The sequence below is a fragment of the Rhinoderma darwinii genome, chromosome 10 (assembly GCF_050947455.1).
Source record: "Rhinoderma darwinii isolate aRhiDar2 chromosome 10, aRhiDar2.hap1, whole genome shotgun sequence".
In the NCBI taxonomy this organism is placed as follows: domain Eukaryota; kingdom Metazoa; phylum Chordata; class Amphibia; order Anura; family Rhinodermatidae; genus Rhinoderma; species Rhinoderma darwinii.
Genome location: NC_134696.1, coordinates 62,369,418 through 62,392,094, shown reverse-complemented (window position 1 = coordinate 62,392,094; position 22,677 = coordinate 62,369,418). Strand labels below are relative to the sequence as shown.

Below are 22,677 nucleotides of genomic sequence, written 5' to 3'. Positions count from 1 at the left end.
ATATCGGCAGAAAATTGCAAATTGCAATTGTGCACCATCCGCTGCGCATTAATTACAAATAAAAAAACACCTGTGGGGGCAAAATGCTCACTACACCCCTTAAAATGCCTTAAGGGGTGTCGTTTCCAAAATAGGGCTCAGTACTTGGGGATTTTACCTCAGAGCCCTGCAATTGTGGGCCAATGCTGCGAAAATACGCATGTTGCGCTTCACTTCTGTGCCCTGTCATATGTCCAGGCAAATGATAAATGCCTTGAGGGGTGTAGTTTCCAAAATAGGGTCACTTCTTGGGGGCTTCCACTGTACTCTAGTACCTTAGGGTTTTGCAAATGCGACAGGAGAAATTGCTTTACAAATGTTGGGGTGCTTTTTCTCCTTTATCCCTTGTGAAAATAAAAATTTTTTACTTTTTAGTGGAAAAAATGTTGATACTCATTTTTACGGCCTAATTCCAATAAATTCTGAAAAGGACCAGTGGGGTCTAAATGCTCACTATACCCCTAGATAGATTCCTTAAGGGGTGTAGTTTCCCAAATGGGGTCACTTTTAAGGGGTTCCTACTGTTTTGGGCTCTCAGGGGCTTTGCAAATGTGACATGGTGCCCGAAAACCATTCCAGCTAAATTTGAGCTCCAAATGGTGCTCCTTCCATTTTGAGCCATGCCGTGTGTCCAAACAGCAGTTTATGACCACATCTGAGGTATTGCTGTAATCAGGAGAAATTGGTTTTCAAATGTTGGGGTGTTTTTTCTCCTTTATTCCTTGTAAAAATTTAAAACGTCCACGTTTTATCTGAAGAAATGTAGCTTTTCAATTTCATTGCCTAATTCCACTAAATTCAGCAAAAAGACTGTGGGGTCAAATGCTCACTATACCCCTCGATAAATTCCTTCAGGGGTGTAGTTTCCCAAATGGGGTCACTTTTGGGGGGTGTCCACTGATTTTGTCCCGCAGGAGCTTTGCAAATGTGACATGGCGCCGCAAACCATTCCAGCAAAATTTGATCTCCAAAAGCCGAATGGTCTTCTTTCCCTTCTAAGACCTGCCATGTGTCCAAACAGTCATTTTGTTGCCACATATGGGGTATTGCCGTAATCGGGATAAATTGCTTTTCAAATGATGTGGTGTTTTTTCTTCTTTATGCCTTGTAAAAATGTTGAATTTCTACATTTTATTGTAAAAAATGTAGATTTTCATTTTCACAGCCTCATTTCACTAAGTTCAGCAAAAAAAACGTGGGGTCAAAATGCTCACTATACCCCTTGATAAATTTTTTGAGGGGTGTAGTTTGCCAAATGGGGTCACTTTTGGGGGTGTTTCCACTGTTTTGGCCCCACAAGACCTCTTCAAACCTGACATGGTGCCTAAAATATATTCTAATAAAAAGAAGGCCCCAAAATCCTCTAGGTGCTCCTTTGCTTCAGAGGCCGGTGCTTTAGTCGATTACCACATTAAAGTCACATGTGGGATATTTATAAATACTGCAGAATCTGTGCAATAAATATGGAGTTGTGTGTTACAGAAAAAAAAGGACTAAAAATGAATTTCTGCCAAAAAAAATAAATTTGTAACTTTGACCCATACTTTGCTTTAATTCTTATGAAATGCCTAAAGGGTTAATAAACTTTCTGTTTTGAATACTTTGAGGGTGCAGTTTCTAAAATGGGGTGATTTATGGGGGTTTGTGTTGAATGGAAAATGTAGCCTTTTGAAATTTTTATTGAAAATATGAGAAAATACTGCTAAAGTTCTAAGCCTTGTAACGTTCTAGAAAAATAAAAGGATGTTCAAAAAACTATGCCAACATAAAGTAGACATATGGGAAATGTTAACTAGTAACTATTTTGTGTGGCATAACTACCTGTCTTACAAGCAGATACTTTTACATTTAGAATAATGCTAATTTTTGAAATTTTTCGTTAATTTTTTGTGTTTTTCACAATGAAATACTGAGTGTATCGACTAAATTTTACCAGTAACATAAAGTCCAATGTGTCACGAGAAAACAATCTCAGAATCGCTTGGATAGGTAAAGGCATTCCGAAGTTATTACCACATAAAGTGACACATCTTAGATTTGAAAAAATGGGGCTGCGTCCTGAACGTGACAACTAGTCCATGTCCTTAACCCCTTGCGTACCTTCGCCGTAATAGTACGTCGCTGGCCGCTTATTCCAGCGTATCTTCGCCGTACTATTGTGGAGAAGGATCAAACTGTCACTATGTGAAATCACATAGTGATAGCGAAATGGCGGCAGCTGTCAGTGATAGCTGACCGCCTCTGTTGCCGGGCTGGGGACAGATCTGCATGCCCTGATGTCGGCGATTGCTGTGATTGGTCAGTCTTTAGAGACTGACCAATCACAGTTATCTATGACGTAGGAAACCGGAGAAAGCTCCTGTCAGCGTCTCTGATCTCCTCATTTCTGTGAAAACTGTGAGGAGATCGGAGAGTGACAGAAATACAGTGGAAAAACAGCGTTTCTAGTGACCAATTTAGTGCCCATCTGCCCTTTATAGAGCCCATCATCCCTCAGAATATACCTAATAATATTCTTTAGTGCCCATTAGGGCCCAGCAGCCCTCTCTAGTGTCCACCAGCCATCTTTAGTGCCCACCAGCCATTTTAGTGCCCACCAGCAATCTTTAGTGCCCACCAGTCCCCTTTGGTGCTCATTATAGTGCCCATCAGTCCTCCCTAGTAACAATCAAACCTATATAATACTTTTCTTTAGTGCCCATCAGTATATTAGCCCCCTTTAGTGCCCATCAGCCCTCTTTACTGCCCATCCTTTACTGCCTATCCTTTAGTTCTGCTATAGATCCTACCAGCACCTTTTATCGTCCACCAGCACCTTTTACTGCCCACCCTTTAGTGACGCTATAGTATCTGCCAGCACCCATTAGCGTCCACCAGCACCCTTTACTGCCCATCCTTTAGTACTACTATAGTCCACCAGCACCTTTTAGTGTCCACCAGGACCCATTACTGCCCACACTTCAGTGACGCTATAGTGTCTGTCAGCACACGTTAGTGCCCACCAGCACCGTTTACTGCCCACCCTTTAGTGCCAATCAGCACTAGTTCAACCTCGCCCACTACTACCATATATTTGAGTAGTAGTAGTTTTGTGGGGTTCTACATTTTATCTTCATAAAAAAAAAAAAAAAAAAAAAAAAAAAAAAAATACAAAAAAAGTTTGTCATTTAGTAGTCATTTTGTGTGCTACTTTTGCACGTCATAGTTTCCCTGCCAATACTGTTCAGGAATTTAGTTTTGCACGTCAGGGTTAGTGCAGTGTTATTACACACCCATAATGTCTCGTCTATTTAGCGTGGAGGAGGCATATGCCATTTTATGTTCAGATACAGAAAGCGCCAGTGAGGGTGGATCTGAGTTTGTGTTATCCTCCTCCACTGATGATGAGGAACCCCCCTCAGAAACGAAGCAGGGCTAGTGATCCGAATGAGCCCAGCACAAGTGACCCCAGCACCAGTGACCCCATATGGCTACCGCCTACCTCTTACACACCTGAAATTCCTGCGTTTACCTCTGCTCCTGACTTTCAGGAAATAGATTTTTTTAAATGTTTTTTTTCAGATATGTTAGTTGACCTAATGGTTGTGCAAACAAATTTATATGTACAACAATTCTTAGGCAAAAATCCGACATCCCATTATGCCAGAACCCAAGCTTGGCATCCAACCAATGCAAATTAAATTGCAACCTTCTGGGTGCTCTTGCTCCACATGGGCCTTATAAAAAAGCCAACCATCAAATCATATTGGTCCACAGATATTTTGTATGATACACCTGTATTCCGTGCTGTGATGCCGCGAAAACGTTTTGAGGCCCTTTTAAAGTTTTTACACTTTGCTGACAATGAGCAGTGCCCCCCCCCCCCCCCCGGGTCATCCAAATTTTGATAGGCTGTTCAAAATTAGGCCCATCATTACATATTTTAATTTGTTTTTTGCAGAAGTTTATGTTCCTGAGAAAAACATAGCCATTGACGAATCTTTAGTCCATTTCAAAGGAAGGCTTCATTTCCGACAATACTTGCCAAACAAAAGAGCCAGATATGGCACAAAAATATATAAACTGTCCGAGAGCCAGTCTGGATACACACACTCCTTTCGTGTGTACGAGGGGAAAGACAAACAGATTAGTCCCCCAGAGTGCCCCCCAGTTCTTGGCACAAACGGTAAAATAGTGTGGGACCTGCTGCATTCTCTGATGGATAAGGGGTACCACCTATACCTCGACAACTTCTACACTAGCGTTCCGCTTTTTAAGTGCCTTGTTGAAAGGAAAACAATGGCCTGTGGCACTGCTCGCAGGAATCTAAAATACCTCCCAAAGCCTTTTCTTGCTGAGAAACTGTCAGTTGGCGAAACCATGGCACGATATGATGAAAATGTGCTCCTGGTAAAATTCAGGGACAAAAAAGAGGTCCTCATGCTCTCCACAATACATGGCAACACCACAAGCCCAGTTTCAGTGCGTGGAACAAGCACCACGGTTTCAAAGCCTGTATGCATACAGGCCTACAACAAGCATATGGGAGGGGTGGATTTGGGAGATCAACTAATGAAGCCATACTGTGCCATGCGAAAGACGAAAGTATGGTACAAAAAACTGTCCGTATATTTAATTGAAATGGCCCTCCTCAATTCTTTTATTTTGTACCGAAGTGCTGGCAATCGTTCTAGGTACCTCGAGTACCTTGAAAAAGTAATTAAAAGATTAATTTTTAAAGACCAAGAGGAAGGAGCGAGTAGCAGGGCTTCAGGAAGTGAGGCAAATAGAATTGTCCCTGGCCAGCACTTCCCCAGTGAAGTACCCCCAACAGAAAAAAAGAGCCATCCACAAAAACGATGTCGCGTGTGCGCGAAGAGGGGTATCCGAAAGGATACAATATATCAATGCAGCACTTGCCCCTCCAAACGAGGGCTTTGCATGAAAGAATGTTTCAGAATTTACCATTCTTCAGTGGACTACTAATTTTTTTCATACCATTTTCAGGATGTCCATATAAACTTCATCTTAAATTTTATGTCACCTTCATTTAAAAATTGTCCACTTGTGCACCAATTGGATATATAAAACAAAACAAAAAATCATTATACCCCTAGATGAATACCACCATGGTGGCCCAAAATCACCCAAGCAAAAACTAGGCCTTGAAGAGCCTCATGGTACACCTTCACTTCCGGGCCTCACCGTGTGCCTCAATACAAAAAGGTCCTATATAGGGTATCAATGAACACAGGAAAAAAAAATGAATGAATTGTGAGTTCTTTTTTTTCTCATTGGTGCTTGATACATCCCCAAAATGTTTCATCAAACTCACGCGTTTGTAAAATAAATAAAAAATAAAATTCTACCAATTTTGTTTTAATTCCTAATCTGAAAAGTAACATTTCTCACTATACCCCTAGATGAATACCTTGAGCGGTGTCGTTTTCTTAATTGGGTCACATCTTGTGAGTTTCCTCTATATTGGTACCTCATGGGCTCTGAAAACACAATATGATGCCTGACCCTTGCCATGTGCCCATATAGCAGTTTACAGCCACATATGGGGTATTGCTGTAATCAAGAGAAAATTGGTAACAAATTGAGCAGTGCTCTTTCTCCTATTGCCCCTTGTATAAATGAAAAGTTTGGGGCTTAATCGACTTTTTATTGGAAAAAATGCAATTTTTCATTTTCACTGCCCAGTGTTTATGACTTCTATGAAACATCTGTGGAGTCCAAATGTTCACTACACCCCTAAAACAAAATCCTCAATGGGTGTAGTTTCCAAAATGGGGTCACTTCTTTGGGGTTTCCACTGTACTAATACCTCAGGGGCTCTTCAAATGCAACATGGCGCCTGAAAACCATTCCAGCAAAATCTGCGCTCCAAAATACAAATGGTGCTCCTTCCCTTCTGAGCAGAAGTTTATGACCACATATGGGGTATTTCCGTAATCAGGAGAAATTGCTTTACAAATGTTGGGGTGCTTTTTCTCCTTTATTCCTTGCAAAAATTCGAAATTTCTAAGTAGATTTTCATCTTCACAGACTAATTCCAATAAATGCAGCGAAAAACCTGTGGGGTCAAAATGCTAACTATACCGCTAGAAAAATTCCTTGAGGGGTATAGTTTCCAAAATGGGGTAACTTTTGGGGGGTTTCCACTGTTTAGGTCCCTCCAGGGCATTGCAAACATGACACGGCACCGAAAACCATTCCAGTAAAATCAGCACTCCAAAATCCAAAGGGCGTTCCTTCCCTTCTGAGCCCTGCTGTGGGTCCAAACAACAGTTTATTACCACATATGGGGTATTGCCGTAATCGGGAGAAATTGCTTTACAAATGTTGGGGTGCTTTTTGTCCTTTATTTCTTGCAAAAATTCTAAATTTCTAAGTTTTTCCAGAAAAAAAGTCGATTTTCATTTTCACAGACTAACTCCAATAAACATAGCAAAATACCTGTGGGGTCAAAATGCTAACTATACCCCTAGATAAATTCCCTGAGGGGTGTAGTTTAAAAAATCGGGTCACTTTTGGGGGGTTCCACTGTTTTGACACCACAAGACCTTTTCAAACCTCACATAGTGCCTAAAATATATTCTAAAATAAGCAGGCCCCAAAATCCACTAGGTGCTCCTTTGCTTCGGAGGCCGGTGTTTCAGTCCATTACCACACTAGAGCCACATATGGGATATTTCTAAAAACTGCAGAATCTGGGCAATAAATATTGAGATGCGTTTATCAGGTAAAACCTTCTGTGGTACAGAAAAAAATGTATTACAAATGAAAGCCCTTGGTGAGGTGCACACCCAGTTATGTCCAGGACACCACAGATGTCCTCTGCAAACTCTCAGCTCTAGGTCCACTACCAGAGGGAACAATATTGGCAACTATGGATGTGGAATCTTTATATTCTAACATCCCCCATGAGGATGGCATAGCCGCATGCCAACACTTTCTTCAAAAGAACAATCTAGCGACAGAGCCAGCCCTACAACTCATCAGGTTCGTACTCCATCACAATTATTTTTTATTTGACAAAGACATATATCTGCAATGTATGGGAAGCGCTATGGGTAGCAAAATGTCACCACAATATGCTAACCTGTTCATGGCCAAACTAGAGGAAGAGTTTTTATCAACCTGCGCAACTAAACCTCTAGCATATTTCCGGTACATTGATGACCTGCTGATAATCTGGACAGGCTCTGAACATGAACTGCTTTCTTTCCATAAAAACTTCAACAAGTTCCATCCTACCATCAAACTCACTCTCAACTACTCTACATCTCAAATACATTTTCTGGACATGACCATATACATGAGAGACAATACCATACAAACAACAATCTACCATAAACCTACAGGCCGTCCAGCATATCTGAGATGGAACAGCTTCCATCCGAGACACATAAAGAAATCCATCATCTACAGCCAGGCTCTGCGATACATACGGATCTGTTCAGACTGTGAAGACACAAAACAACACCTGCTATCACTGAGGAATACATTCTTACAACAGGGATACCATCCACGGATTATAGATGATCAGATCTACAGAGCAACAAGGATTCCAAGGAGCAATCTTCTGGAGTACAAAAAGAAGGAAGACAACAGCAGGGTTCCCCTAGTGGTCATATACAACCCCCAAATGAACATCTTGAGGAAAATTGCTGCTGATCTCCAACCTATATTTAACAAAGACAATAAACTGAAGGAAATATTCCCAGATTTACCACTCCTTGCCTACAAACAGCCACCAAACCTAAGGAATCTCCTGGTCAGAAGTGCCCTCTCACCACCAACAGAGACTGGCACTTTTCCTTGCAACAGTAGAAAATGCAAGACCTGTACCAACATCTGGTCATCAAACACCATCCAGATACCAAACACGCAGCAGGACTATAAAATCACTGGCACGTTCTCCTGTACATCCTCCAATGTAGTGTACATGATCCTGTGTACAAGGTGCATCAATAAAGGAATCTACATTGGAGAAACAATACAAAAACTACAAACCAGGATGAATCTTCACAGACATGCAATAAAACAGGAGGTGGATACACCCGTGGGAAAACACTTCTCTGGACCTTATCACAGTTTGGCAGATTTAAAGGTACTCATTCTGAAGGGTCATTTTAAAAACAACAGAGAAAGAAAAATTTGGGAATTCAAGATGATGATAAAATTCCAGTCATTGACACAAGGCCTCAATCTAACACCAGGATTTATGAGCCACTACATGGACACACGTCACGTCCCCCATCAGACTGACTCCAGATGCCTTAACTCCTAAGTCATCACCCCTATAACCTCAGTTTTATTGCCCCGGCTTATCTTAATGATGTATCACCTCATGTACTAATTGTCTTTGTGTAACATCTAAATGTTGTGCTTTTTTCTAAGTCATTCATTTGTAAACTGCCTGAAGGAGCCTCTGTGCTCTGAAAGCTTGCATATTGAACTTTTATGGTTAGCCAATAAAGGTATCATACCTATTATACTTTTGTCTTTTTTGACACAAAAGTATTTAACATTTCATATTGTCTCTGGCTAACACGGTACTACACTATTTTTTACTGTACTTCGTAAAAAAAAATGAAATTTTAAAATTTCAGCTCTACTTTCCTTCAATTCCTGTAAGACGCCTAAAGGGTTGAAACACTTTCTGAATGCTGTTTGAATACTTTGAGGGGTGCAGTTTTCAAAATGGGGTGATTTATGGGGGTTTCTAATATATAGGGCACTCAAAACCACTTCAGAACTGAACTGGTCCCTGTAAAAATAGCCTTTTGACATTTTCTTGAACATGTGAGAAGTTGCTGCTAAAGTTCTAAGCCTTGTAACGTCCTAGAAAAATAAAAGAATGTTCAAAAAACAATGCGAACATAAAGTAGACATATGGAATATGTGAAATAGTAACTATTTTGTGTGGTATTACCATCTGTCTTACAAGCAGATACATTTAAAATTTGAAAAATCATAATTTCTTCATATTTTCTCTAAATTTTGGTGTTTTTCACAAATAAGCAATGAATTTATGGACCAAATTTTTTCACTAACATAAAGTACAATGTGTCACGAGAAAACAATCTCAGAATCGCTTGGATAGGCAAAAGCATTCCGGAGTTATTACCACATAAAGTGATACATGTCAGATTTGAAAAAATGGGTCTGGTCCTCAAGGCCAAAATGAGCTGGGTACTCAAGGGGTTAAGATTTAGACCGCATAAACGTAGACAAGGCAGTCAGAAAATGTATCAAAGTGGCGCACACGATATGTTAAATTTGGCGCATCTAGTTAGACACTTTTCCTTACACCGCCTCTTGGTTGGCTCAGTTTATGCTAGTTTTTCCTTTTCTACGTATTTCGGGCGCTCACACGTGGCGTACTTGCATTGTTTTTCTGCAGCGTAAACATACACTGCGGAAGACTTTACAATGTAAACCTTACGGGAAAAAATATTACGCAACAAGTAATTTTATGGACGTATTAACCCGATGATTTTTATCGATGAACTATTTTGTTTCATTTCCTGTTAACCCCTTCACCACTGATAATGTGTTTTGCCCGCATTTCTGCATAGTATGAATAACGGTTTTTGTTAACCCCTTGGCTACCAAAAACGTATTTTCTGCATAGTAGATGGCATCTTTTGATACATTAACCCTCGGAACGCTAATGATTTATTACTGACATAGTATAACTATGCAAAACCATGCTAGTTGTAAAGCATTGGCGCTCAGAGGGTTAACAAAACAAAATGTGCTATTTTCACTGTACAGAACAAGTCGGCAATAAAGTGGTGGTGGGGGGGGGGTTAACAAAAATGGAGAAAAACAGGAAAAACATCTTATTATTATTGGTCAGGTGGTTAACTGATCCTCATCAAAACACATGAGTGTTTAGGGGTTAATAGCGGCATGAATGTGATCAGCAGCCGTCAGTCACTCACACAGGGAGGGCTGACGATCCGCCCCCTCAGGAGACTTTCCAAAGGAATTTTGCTCAGATATTAGAAGAAAAACACAAACCTCCCCAATAATAAGTTATTACAAGGCTGCGTTTTACTTTGTTGGGAGCGGAATGAGAGGTCCTGGCTGATGTTTATATTTACAAGCGTCGGCCCGGAGCTCGTCTGTCAGGAGAGCTGCACTCACACTCACACTCACACTCACACTCACACATAATCAGCTCTCTCGCTTCTAATCAGCGTCCCAGAGAGCACAGCCAGGTGACACATGCCCGTCCATGTGTACCTAACCCTCATCTGCCCGCCCCTCCGCACTGTTCATTGGCTATAACTGGGTCAAGCCCCTCCTGTCTAGACTGTGATTGGACAAAAATAGGTCAGGGTCCACCTGCCTCTCCCCATGTCACTGCCACATGACTATCCCAGTGAAACTTGGAAAACACAAACACAGTGAGGCAGGCGGCGGTGACAATGCAGCGGAGCCGCAGCTGAAGTAAGAAAGAAAGAAATAAATGGTGCAAAGAAAAAACTCGGGAGCTGATTGGCTGCTCAACACGTCTCGTTACATGGATGTAGCTGCAGCAGACTCCTCCTTTATTCCCACTGCTGTAGAGGAAAAGAAGAAAATAACCAAACACTTTTCCATTGATCAGGAAATGGGGGAACTCCTGTCCTCTCCCCCTTACCAGTGCATCCTATGCCAGCTGCAGCCCGTCCTCGCCCGCTGAACTGCTGCCAGCCTCCTGCTAGCTCCTCGGACACTGGATTCTGCTTTGTTTTCCTTGCAAGTATTTCTGATTAAAACCAATTAGTGGCAGCACATCTGGAGAGAAGACACTGGGAAGTATCATTGTATCCTTCATCAAGGGCCAGAAGTGGAAATGGCACGGCCAACAACCCAGCTGGCTGGCAACGAGAAGCTGCAGGGCCAACAGCCGCTGCATCCCACACCTCCTGTAGGGGCTGGCATGGTGAGCCTGAAGAGCTTGTTACAAGGGCCCATCAAGGGGCAAGATCGCAGGGCAAAGGATCTATCCAATTGTAAGTACCACACTCACACATACAGGTGTGTTCAAAATATATATATAATTGCATTGAAACATTCTATTCTAGAGGGGTGGTCCTCTTAAAGGAGATGGCTAGTGTGTGTAGTATAGGATGGAACTGAAGATCTGTCAGGTAATCTGGTCTGGGTAATGGGGTGGCCTTTTAGAGAGGTTTTACATCTATCTATCTATCTCTATATACAGTATCTATCTATCTATCTATATCTAATATATGCTGTATCTATCTATCTCTATATACAGTATCTATCTATCTAATATATGCTGTGTCTATCTATCTATCTATCATCTATCTATCTATCTCTATATACAGTATCTATCTATCTAATATATGCTGTGTCTATCTATCTATCTATCTATCTATCTATCTATCTATCTATCTATCTATCTATCTATCTATCTAATATATGCTCTATCTATCTATCTATCTATCTATCTATCTATCTATCTATCTATCTATCTAATATATGCTCTATCTATCTATCTATCTATCTATCTATCTGTCACATATCTATCTGTCACATATCTATCTGTCACATATCTATCTGTCACATATCTATCTATCTCTAGTCGTGAAGGCTTGTGCTCCACCTTTTCATGTGTCCTTATGGCAGATCTGACAGTTCTACTTCTGTGCATGTTTGTAACTTGGGTTTATTCCAGACAAGTGTCAGATTTTAGCCTTTGATACACTGATTTGTGTAGAAGCTTCTGGTGTTTATTTTGTCATTTTTGTATCATAGACTTGTTTCTAAATATCCATTAGTGAATACTTCAGCGTTGTCTCCGCACATTCCTGCTTCCTTCTCTACGTGCTCCAGCAGCCATTTAATCACGATGAAAAATCCACATTTTAACCAAAATGTTTCCAGCTGTAGGTTTAGGAAAAAAGCATGAAGTTTATGTACACGATTCTAGGAAAAACATTTAAATCTGATGTGTTTAGTATTTGAGTATTGTAGATCTTGTCCACATTATTCTCTGTTCTCCTCTAACATTCGTTTATATTGTATTTGGACATTGAACGGTTGTGCATGCAAAATGTGGTCAATTCAGAGCGAAAATTGAATGGCTGGAAGACGAATTTGTTCCAATCACACAATATATATGATTCTGTATAGTCATCATGCCCTCAAGGAGACCATAAACATTAGATATTTGTCAGCAGATGCCCCTGGAGGGCTTGGTGAATGTGAAACCCGCCTTAGGCCTCCTGCACACAGCCGTATTTGGGACCTGTATCACATGGATCCCAAATACAATGAATGTATTAAGTTCTCCGAGCATACCACCATGTAAAAATACTGCAGGGAATAGGCATTTTTTCAATGCAAAGTTTTCCCCTAAAAGCAGTGTTTTCAGTGTTGTCTAAGATATTAGGATCTGCCTGCCCACTGGGAACTATGCAGCCCAATATACGGTGCATAATATGGTTTTATAAATTACTGAAATACACATGGTCATGTTTATAGGGCACTCTGGCCATATGCACACAATGTAATATGGCTCTATACAGGTTCCAAGTTGTACATAATGCGACAGCTATTCACATCTATGGGCCAATACTGTACCTCTGAGCTTATTTCTCTCAAATTCATATAGAGGACATAAGAAAAAAAACCATAATGGGATAGTCCAATGCTTCTAGGGAAGGATACCTCATATATATGGTCTTCTATGGGGTCAGCACACTGAGTGCCTACATTTCTATAATACAGAACTGTAGGGACTCCGTGTGCCTCCGTTCAGTCTCTGTGCACAAGACTCTTCTGTGCATATGGCACCTTAGGCCTCATACACACACAGCAGAATCAAGTGCAGGGGGCCTGCGGCTACGTACTAGAGAGCCACCATATGCTGAAGAATAGCTGCATTATATGACATCCAATGGAACATGGTGCTTTTTTGTTTCTGTTAAATTTATATGGAATCTGGCCGAAAAAATTACATTTGCCCCTGTATGAAATCTGAGTCATACGGAGGTACGGTAAGACCCCATAGAAGTCACAGCTAGGAGCCTAAGGCTACATTCCCACGACAGTGAAAAAAATGGCCATTAAAAACTGATCAACTGTCAGTTTTTCATGGCCATTTTGCCAGTGTGTCTCTAAATTTTCATCCATTTCCAGCCTGTCTGTCCGTTTTTAATGACTGTTATTCAAGGCCGTAAAAAAAACGGATGGATTTCATTTGTCAGTTTTTCATTTTAGTCCCAACCCCCTAAAAACACCATAGTGCCTTAAGTAGATAGTGCTATAGTGCACACTGTAGATAATGCCCACATAGGGCCAGTGCCCAAATAGTACCATAGTGCCACCGTGTCCACTGTAAATAGTGGCCACACTCTGGCCAGGAATTCCGCTCCAGGAGGAACCCCTGATGTCACTGTCCATATATGGATAGTGATGCCGGGGGCTTCTCCAGGAGCGGAATCCCCGTCCAGAACTGGGTCTGGCCACCGGGGATTCCACTCCTACAGGGAGGATGTGCCATTTATGGGGGGGGGGGGGTTGCTATCTACAGGGGAGGTCAGAGGAAGCCCCTGACGTCGCTGTCCATATGTGGACAGTGACGTCAAAGGCTTTCCCAAGGCAGGAGTCCCCGACCAGAGCATCGCATGATGCTCTGTTCGGGGACTCTATAGTTGAAAGCCCGACATCACTGTCGATATATGGACAGTAATGTCAAGGGCTTCCCTGGGCTCAGCGCTCATAGTAGTGCTGTGTCCAGGGAGTCATCGGTCAGGATCAGTTTTTACCGACCATAACAGGGATTGTTTCATGAAAAACGGCCGGTAAAAACTGATCCATTACTGCATTGCCATCCATGGTACCGTTGTGGCGTAACTCATTATTTCCACACCTCCTTGAACTGGAGGATTTTACCTTTTGGATATCACATAATGTTACGGTGTTGAGTGATGTATATGTGGGTGATACTCTTAGATCTTTTACTCAGTTGCACGAAGCCTTTAATTTGCCTCGCACATAGCTTTATAGATATCTGCAGTTACGCCACGCACTCCAGAGTTTACAAACAATTCATGCCCTACTACAGAAATTGGCATTTTTAACCCTCAGGGTCCACGTGGTGTTATTTCAGCCTTATATACCCACCTCCTTGGAACTAAACTCTAATCCACACAACTGGCAGTGGAAGACAAATGGAAATCACAAATGTCTGGTCTATCTACATATAACTGGAAGGAAGCCTTGGAATCTCCGATACATGTTTCACCGTCAGTAAATAATTGTATGACCGTTTATATTTCGTTCACCAACGTTGCCTATCCCCAGTTCGTAGACACAAAATGGGATGACTTTCTCACGATAGATGTTACCATTGTGACAAACCTCATTCTGACTTTTGGCACACGGTGTAGGAGTGTTCCTACATTCGCTCCTTCTGGTCTGAAGTATCCTCTTCATTGTCCGGTGTCCTTATGATCCCAGTACCACATACTCCTCAGGTGTGCCTATTGGGTATCCTAGATGAATCATCATAGCCGCACTTTTCTACGAGAATCGCTGTTTTTGGCCAGAAAAGCAATAGCAATCAGATGGATGGGAGATCAATCTCCTTCAGTTCATCAATGGAAAAAACTAGTTAAGGCTGGGTTCACACTGAGTTTTTTTGCAGGCAGAAAATCTGCCTCAAAATTCAGTTTGGATTTTGCTCTGCCTGCACACCGATTTCCGCTGCAAAAAACGCAGCGAAATACGCTTTCTCTGCCTCCCATTGATGCCAATGGGAGGTCAGAGACCTGAACGCCCGAAGATAGGGCATGTCGCTTATTTTTCCTGTGAGCCGTTTTTTCCGCTCACGGGAAAAAACGCCTCCGCCTCCCATTGAAGTCAATGGGAGGCATTTTTGGTCGTTTTTTGGCGTATTTTCCGACGCGGTTTCCGTGGAAAAAAACCTCTGTGAACTGACCCTTATACTGCAATACCTTTCAAGAAGATGGTGTATAAAAACCGAGGTTTTCCAGGAAGTTCATAAAAATCTGGGGTGCGTGGTGCGAATCTTTAAAAACGGCTGTTAAAAACTGATCCATTGACTTCTATGGGAGCCGTCTGGCCGAGAAAACTGCCAAAAATAGTACGTCCTATTTTTGACGGCCAGTTTTCACGGGCTGTAAAAAAAAACGGCCGTGTGAATACACACCATAGAACTTCACTGTTCTGAAAACGACCGTGTGACGGCCGTTAAAACAACTTCAGTTTTCACTGTCGTGTAAATGCAGCATTAATAGGGCCACGTGGATGAGGCCTAACTCTGCTGCTCTCTATTCACCCGCATAACCACCTGTGAAACTTGTCTAAACTTAGAAGGTTTCAGCACTAGCCCTCTTCCAGGCATTATAGCACTAGCATCAAGAAAACAATTGTCTTCCAGGCCATCAATATAGGAATAGCCCTCCCTATGACAAGTACAGTTCTTAATATTCTAAGATGATTCTCCATGTGGCAGAGACAAGGCAGGTTTTTAAACGACATTGTAAGGGCCTGTTCACATCACCGATCAATGGTGATATCAATGGTGTTTATATCAATGGTGACGGAAACATAGCTAATGGTTTCCGTTCGTCACCATTCCGGCAGGTTTCTGTTTTAACGACGGAATCAATAGCGGAGTCGACTGCGCTATTGATTCCGTTGGAAAAACGGAAACCTGCCGGAATGGTGACGAACGGAAACCATTAGCTATGTTTCCGTCACCACTGATATAAACGGTGACTGAAACGGAAGCTGTGGTTTCAGTTTGACTTTCCGTCAAATTGTTCTGTGAATAGTTCCTACTTTTCCTAAGGCATCATTTACACGAGCGTAATATACGCGCGTGCTTTTCACGCGTGTCATACGCACCTATATTAGGCTATGGGGCAGTGCAGACAGTGCGTGAGTTTTGCGCAGCGCGAGTGCGTTGTGTAAAACTCACGACATGTCCTTTCTTTGTGCACTGTTCGCGCATCACGCACCCATTAAAGTCAATGGATGCGTAAAAACCACGCATGCCGCACGGAAGCACTTCTGTGCGAACTGCGTGGTTCGCGCAACAGCTGCCAAACTCTGAATGTAAACAGAAAAGCACCACGTGCTTTTCTGTTTACAAACATCCAAACGGAGTGTCATAATGATGGTGGCTGCGCGAAAATCACGCAGCCGCGCATCATACGGTGATGACACACGGAGCTGTTAAGTGCCTTTTGCACACGCTCGTGTAAATCAGACCTAAAAGAGAGAGAAAACTGCATTGCAGGCACAATGTACAATTCTAGCCTACGTTTCCATCACTAGATGCACCCCATATTAGGGTACCAAGGTGGCAGAAAGGAGGGGATGCATTGTTTTTATATGTCATTCAGCAGACCGGATGTCTCCTCCACTTTAATCAATGAAGTTAGGGATTTCCTTTACAGTTGGAGCGGTGGTATACTGACAGCATCACTATAACATTTCGGGAATTGTGGACTTTGCACTAAAAGGGTTATTCTTATCTCAGACATTTATGACATATCCACCATAAAATGTCTAATAGATGCAGCCAGGTACCAGCTCTGTTTCCTCGCAAAGCTTGGCAAAACTGGCTCCGCTATATCCGGGAAAACCCGGCTACCTCGTAATTCAGCTGCCGGTTCCCAGTGACCGCGGGAGAAGGTAGGGTGAGGGTCAAGGAGCCCCATTCTACGGATAGGTGCGGGTCCCAAATGTTGATCCCGTATCTATTGGACATTTATGGCATCCCCCCCTGCATAGGGAATAACCCTTTTAAAGAGGACCTGTCTGCTTCCTGACATGTCTATTTTAGAGAATACTTGCATTTCTTATAAAAGAACTATGCTGGAGCACCTTTCCTTAGAGCTCTGCATTGTGTTTTTCCTCTGTTATTCCTCCTGGAAATGTATGATTAAATGGACAAATGGATGTTCCCACTACCCCTTGTAAACTGGGTATGTCCTTACAATCTCTGACACTGTCAGCACGGAGTGTGTAGCGATGTGCTCCATTGATAATGGGGAATAGAAACACCCAGTTACCTATGTGTTTGTATATTTTCAGGAGTAATAACAGAGGAACGACACAATGTAGAGGTATAAGAAAAGATGCTCCATAATTGTTGTCGGGAGAGCTGACTGACAGGTCTTCTTTAATCTTAGGGTGCTTATACAAAGTGGTGGCAGTCATGTTGTTAACATTTAATAGAATATTTCTTATCCATTAACTGTGAGCCCATGACATCTTAGAAGCTTTAGGCAGATGAATTTATAAGCTAACACTTCACAGAATAGTATGATCCACGGTTTTAAGGTGCCAGGGACGGAATATCGTGTTATCGGCAGAATCGTGCATTTGCTGTTTCTCTGAACTTCTCGGAGTTTGTTTTCTGGATTTCGGAAGTCTGCCACTATTTAATATTCGTTGTGATGATTTGTTTGGAGTATACAGAAGAGCTGTATTTCACAATAACATGGAGCACTGCCCAAAAGCCATAGAAGGCCGGGCGTAGGTAGAGGGCATTCTAGGTGAGGCAGGAAGCTGAAGCTAAGAGCCATGTTCTGCATGTCTGACACCTGACTGGATGGGTTGCTGCGTCACGTGTAGCACTAGGCGGATACAGGACAAACCATGTGGTGATTGTTTTGTACCTAGAAGATTAATCTGAGCATTGTTTACAGTAGCATGTGTGTAAAGGGCTGCACCGCATCAATAGAGAAGGTGTCATCGGAGTTACTTTGCAATAAACTTTGATTACATTCAAACTATTCAGTTCATCTTCTTGGGCAATGGACAATCTATAGACGACATCAGTTTTTTTAAGGAAATTCAGAGAAACCGCATTGATGCAACACTGACTGTCATATGCGGAAAAAAGGGCCCATTTTTTCGGGTACAAATCAGACTTTGCAGAATTTTATCTTTTATCTGCAAAGTCATTTTCCAAAGACTTTCAAAGTAATAAATAATTAAAGCTGAATGTTCTATACACAAATATGATGGGGAAGCGCTTCGTCTTTCCATCAATATAATGTTTTATATTCGCATTTTTGTATTATGGTTGAAGTGCGGCTGAGCATGTAAATATATAGTTTCCATCTAAACACCAGGTTCCCCCTCATTTAAGGTTCCGTTACTTTGAGCTTAGACATGCCCTATGGTCACAATTTGCAGGATATAATGTAATATTATGGACATCCCCAGTGGAGGATTGGGTCACGCAATTGTCCACTGTCGTTACTCTATAAAACTGTTACGTGTCTGTTCTAATAAGCTTGATAGGGCTCCGGACCGCTGGTCCCAGATTCTTCCCTCTGTATCCGCTGAAGATCACGAGGAGATTTTGGAATCTTTGTCCAGTCTTTTAATCTGAGCCAGGGACCGCCTCATCCAGGTTACATTTTTTCATCACGTTTACTATACTTCTTCTAAATTTTTTCGGATGGGCAGACTAACCTCCCCAATCTGCCTACATTGTCTTTGGGCAGACGGTTTATTTTTGCATATGTTTTGTGGCTATCCGGTTATCTTAAACTTTTGGACAGAAGTTATGGAGTTCATTGAACGCAAAGTAGGTCTCCCACGAATAATGGATCCCAAGGTTTGTCTTCTCCTCTCGGTGGCTTCCAGATCCCTTTTGATGCTACTTTTATTTTATGCAAAAAAAACATCCTTGCACACTGAAAACATCCCAAGTTTCCTAATCTACAAGCATGGATCACAATGGTGAATTTTAAACTTCCCCGCTTTAAGCTTACGTATGGGGCAAGCGCGTGCCCGGATAAGTTTACTAAAATATGGCAACTGTGGATAGCTAACCCAAACACTAGCCATTAATTCTTAGTCCTCGTTTCTGATGACCTAAAAACTGCTTTATTTGCTAAGGCCTCATGCACACGACCGTGTTCGGTCCGTGATATATGGACCGCATGTCGGCCGCATTTCGAACACGGTTCAGGGAGCCGGGCTCCTGGCATCATAGTTATGTGTGACGCTAGGTGTCCCTGCCTACCCGTGGGAATACTGTCCCGTACTGAAACATGTTTTCAGTACATGACAGTAGTCCCGCGGAGAGGCAGTGACTCGTAACGCCATACATAACTATGATGCCAGGAGCCCGGCTCCCTGAACCGTGTTCGAAATGCGGCCGACATGCGGTCCATATATCACGGACCGAACACGGTCGTGTGCATGAGGCCTCAGGGCTGCAGCTGGTCCTCTCCTGGGACTTTATTCTAGACTGCATTTTTCTTCTGATTTACCTTTTTCTCTGTATTGAAAAACAGTAAAACGTAAACAACAAAACACTTAATATACAATGTCACACGACGACGCATATCCTTGTGCCTTTGTTTAATAACTGACCTCTTGTACTTTGGTACTTCGGTAAAACCTCTGATACATGCTGACTTTTTTGTATACTGTGTACCGTTTATTTGTTGAAGTTTACCTTTACAATTTACCTTTAAAAATATATATATTTTAATAGAATTTGGCGCAGTATTTTAGCTAGAATTGAAACTGTATTGTATGCTGTATATAACATTGAGAAAAAAAGGTATGCTGGGAAAAAAATATTTTAACCCCTCTGTATTTCATATGCACAGCGTTTTGTAGGTTAAGGGCACTATCAGTCCTCAGGTGCATTATAGGCTATGGATTCATTCTATGTATACTTCAGAAGTACACCACAAACATGGTGTGAACATAGCCTAATCTATATATATTGCCAAACTCCGCATTGTCACCTCAGATAGGGCAGCATAGAGATCCACTTAGTTACCGATTGTGCAGATAGAAAAAGTCCCATAGATCGCTGCCTTAGAGGATCGGTAAATCATTTTTTTGGGGATTGGAGGTTTTAACGTTGGCTAAATCTATTAAATGATGTCAATGTGAACAGAGTACTAATTTGAAATATTTTTCTGCAATATCATAAATTGGTTGGTTTAATAAAGGTTTATTATACAAAAAAAAAGCACTGCCTTGCCAAATACAGTTTCCCTTTGCTAGCATTACATTTAACCGTCAGTAACAGAATGACAGGTATTTTCCCTTGAGCAAAACCTTTGCCAGTGCCTCCATTACTTTGTACTCCTGAGCATTTTTAGTATGCAGGATTGATTTTGAAATCATGCAACATTCATCTATGGCCCCATACGCATGGCAGTGTCGTGTGCATAGAGTCTGTACGGCAGTAAACATTGGCCTTACCGCTACATAGTACGGAGCTGTATGGCTTCCGCGTGCTGCCGTAAAGGCTCGCCAAGTTCAGAACGCTTCTAGAAGAGAAAAACTCTGTACATAGGGCATCGGATAGAGCATGTCCCAATTTATTGAATGAGACATACAAAATACCTCTGTATGCCGCTGTATAAAATCATGAGGCCTAAGTTTTATTTTTCTGTCGAGTTGCTGAAAACTCTGTACAGTTGTTGGTTAGTTAATCTGTTTATGGGAAAGCCAGGTGGTAACCAATATGGCCAGCATTATAGTATGCCATGGGTTCCTACGGCTAACGGAAGGTTTTCTGCAAATGACATTATCATGTTTTACATACAGAATTATTCAACATTAAAAAGTTAATTTAGGGCTTATTCAACAAAACGTTTTTTTTTTTTAACGGACATCGTGAAAGGACCGTGAAAAAATAGGACATGTCCTATATTTGCCTGTTTGCCCGGATCCATCAATAGACTCAAGTCTATGCGGGATCTGTGAACTCGGATCTTACACAGGTGCAAATCGACCATGAAAAAGCTGGTTTTCACTGCCGATCTGACACCCATTTGTGTGAATAAGGTCTAACTTTGCTTATAGATTGCATTATTAGCTTGTTATGATCCAGGGATACAGACTGTATTTTAGTCCTTTCACAATTCTGCAGGCTTCGGAGATGTAATCTGCCAGCATTTCTTGGCGGCGGAATGTCTGTAGCTCACTCTGGTGATTTGCATTCCTCACTATCCTCCCCAGTAGGCACAGCAGACCACAGCCCACCAACTTCCCCAGTCATCACAACAGACTCTCTCACCAATTTTCCCAGTAGTCACAGCAGGCTCTCCCCCCACCCCCAATTTTCCCAATAGTCACAGAAGGTCCCCCCCTTTCACTACTACGCACATCAGGGCCACCACAGCAGGCAGTCACACCAAGACTCCCCCCCCCCCCCACACCTCATCCCCCTCCTAGAAGTCACAAGACCTCTCAGTAGTCGCAGCAGGACTCTCCTCAAAAGTCACTTTTTTTCTCTTCCCATGTAGTCATGCTTCTGCAATGCTCTGTCTGCTGGCAGGAAACTACATATAACAGCATATTACTGACTGCTGTATATAGCTTTCTGCAGCAGTCTTTACTAACAGAGACCGATGCAGGAGTAGCACAGAGCGCTATCAATATATTATATGACTGCCGCTGTGTGCTCTCTCTGCCCAGCAGGGCTGCTTTCTGGGCCTTGTTTACGCAAATCTACTGCAGACAATAAAGTGGATAAATTGCCAAAGCTTTTTTTTCCCCCTAAACATGCAGTAACAAAATGACATCTGGAATCTAAATGATTGCTGGGAGAGAAATGTAAGCTAGTCACATTGGCATAGGACAGAATTTTTATTCACTCGAAGAAATGTCTCATGTGTTTGATTTTAGTTTCATTAATTAGATGTAAATCTGTAGAAGATAAATAATTGCTATTTTTAATTTTTTTAACTTCGCTGAAGGTGGCCATATTGGAGGCACACACTTCCCGCATTGACTGTATATCAGCAGGGTGTGTGTGCTTTATGGCAGCTGAAGTGAATGGAAGTCGATTGAAAGAGAAATGACATAGATTATTATAGTTTCCAGAAAGTGACAGAGTACAACCCCTGATTTAAATTTTATTTAGACAACCACTTTTTATTAAACCGGTCCCTGGCAACTAGTAAGGCCTTATTCACACGACCGGGTTTCCCGGCCATGTGACATATATGGACACAGTGAAATTAGGCGCTTCTGAAGCGGAATTCCCGACCCTGTGGCTGGTGTTTCCGCTCCAGGAGAAGTCCCTGACTTCATTGTGTCCATATATGAACACAGTGACGTCAGGCACTTCTGAAGCGGAATCCCCGACCCTTTGGCCGGTGTCTCCGCTCCAGGAGAAGTCAGTGACTTCACTGTCCATATATGGACAGTGAAGTCAGGAACTTCTCCTGGAACGGTGGCGCTATCTACAGACAGTTAGGGAGGGGGGGGTGCCATCTATGGGGGCAGTGCTGTGTGGCACTACCTACAGGGGGCTGTGTGGCACTACCTACACGGGGGCTGTGGCATTATTTACAGAGGGAAGTGTGTGGCATAAAATTCACAAATGAAATTCATCCAATTTGAAAACGGACAAGGAAAAAACGGGTCAAAATCGGCCGTTAAAAACGGCAGCACGGCCCGGAACAAAATCGGAATGGATGCAAAACGGCCAGGAAAAATGGTCCAAAACGGCCGTTTTTATCGGCCGACACTCTGACCCTGTCGTGTGAATAGAGCCTAAGCCCTTATTCACACGACAGTAGGAACAATAGACCCCTAATGGGGCTATTCACACCACCGATTTTTTTTGACGGGCCGGGAAAACCGGCCGTCAAAAAATGG

General features: G+C 42.2%; 1 protein-coding gene across 1 annotated transcript in view; it reads left to right on the top strand.

Moving 5' to 3' along the window:
* The first annotated feature begins 10,418 nt into the window (after positions 1-10,418).
* DBP (D-box binding PAR bZIP transcription factor) overlaps positions 10,419-22,677 on the top strand; it is a 66,502-nt gene continuing 54,243 nt past the window's right edge. Inside the window, exon 1 of the mRNA XM_075839993.1 lies at positions 10,419-11,036. Coding sequence (XP_075696108.1) covers positions 10,877-11,036 — 160 coding nt within the window. The 5' untranslated portion in view covers positions 10,419-10,876. The remainder of the gene's footprint in view (positions 11,037-22,677) is intronic.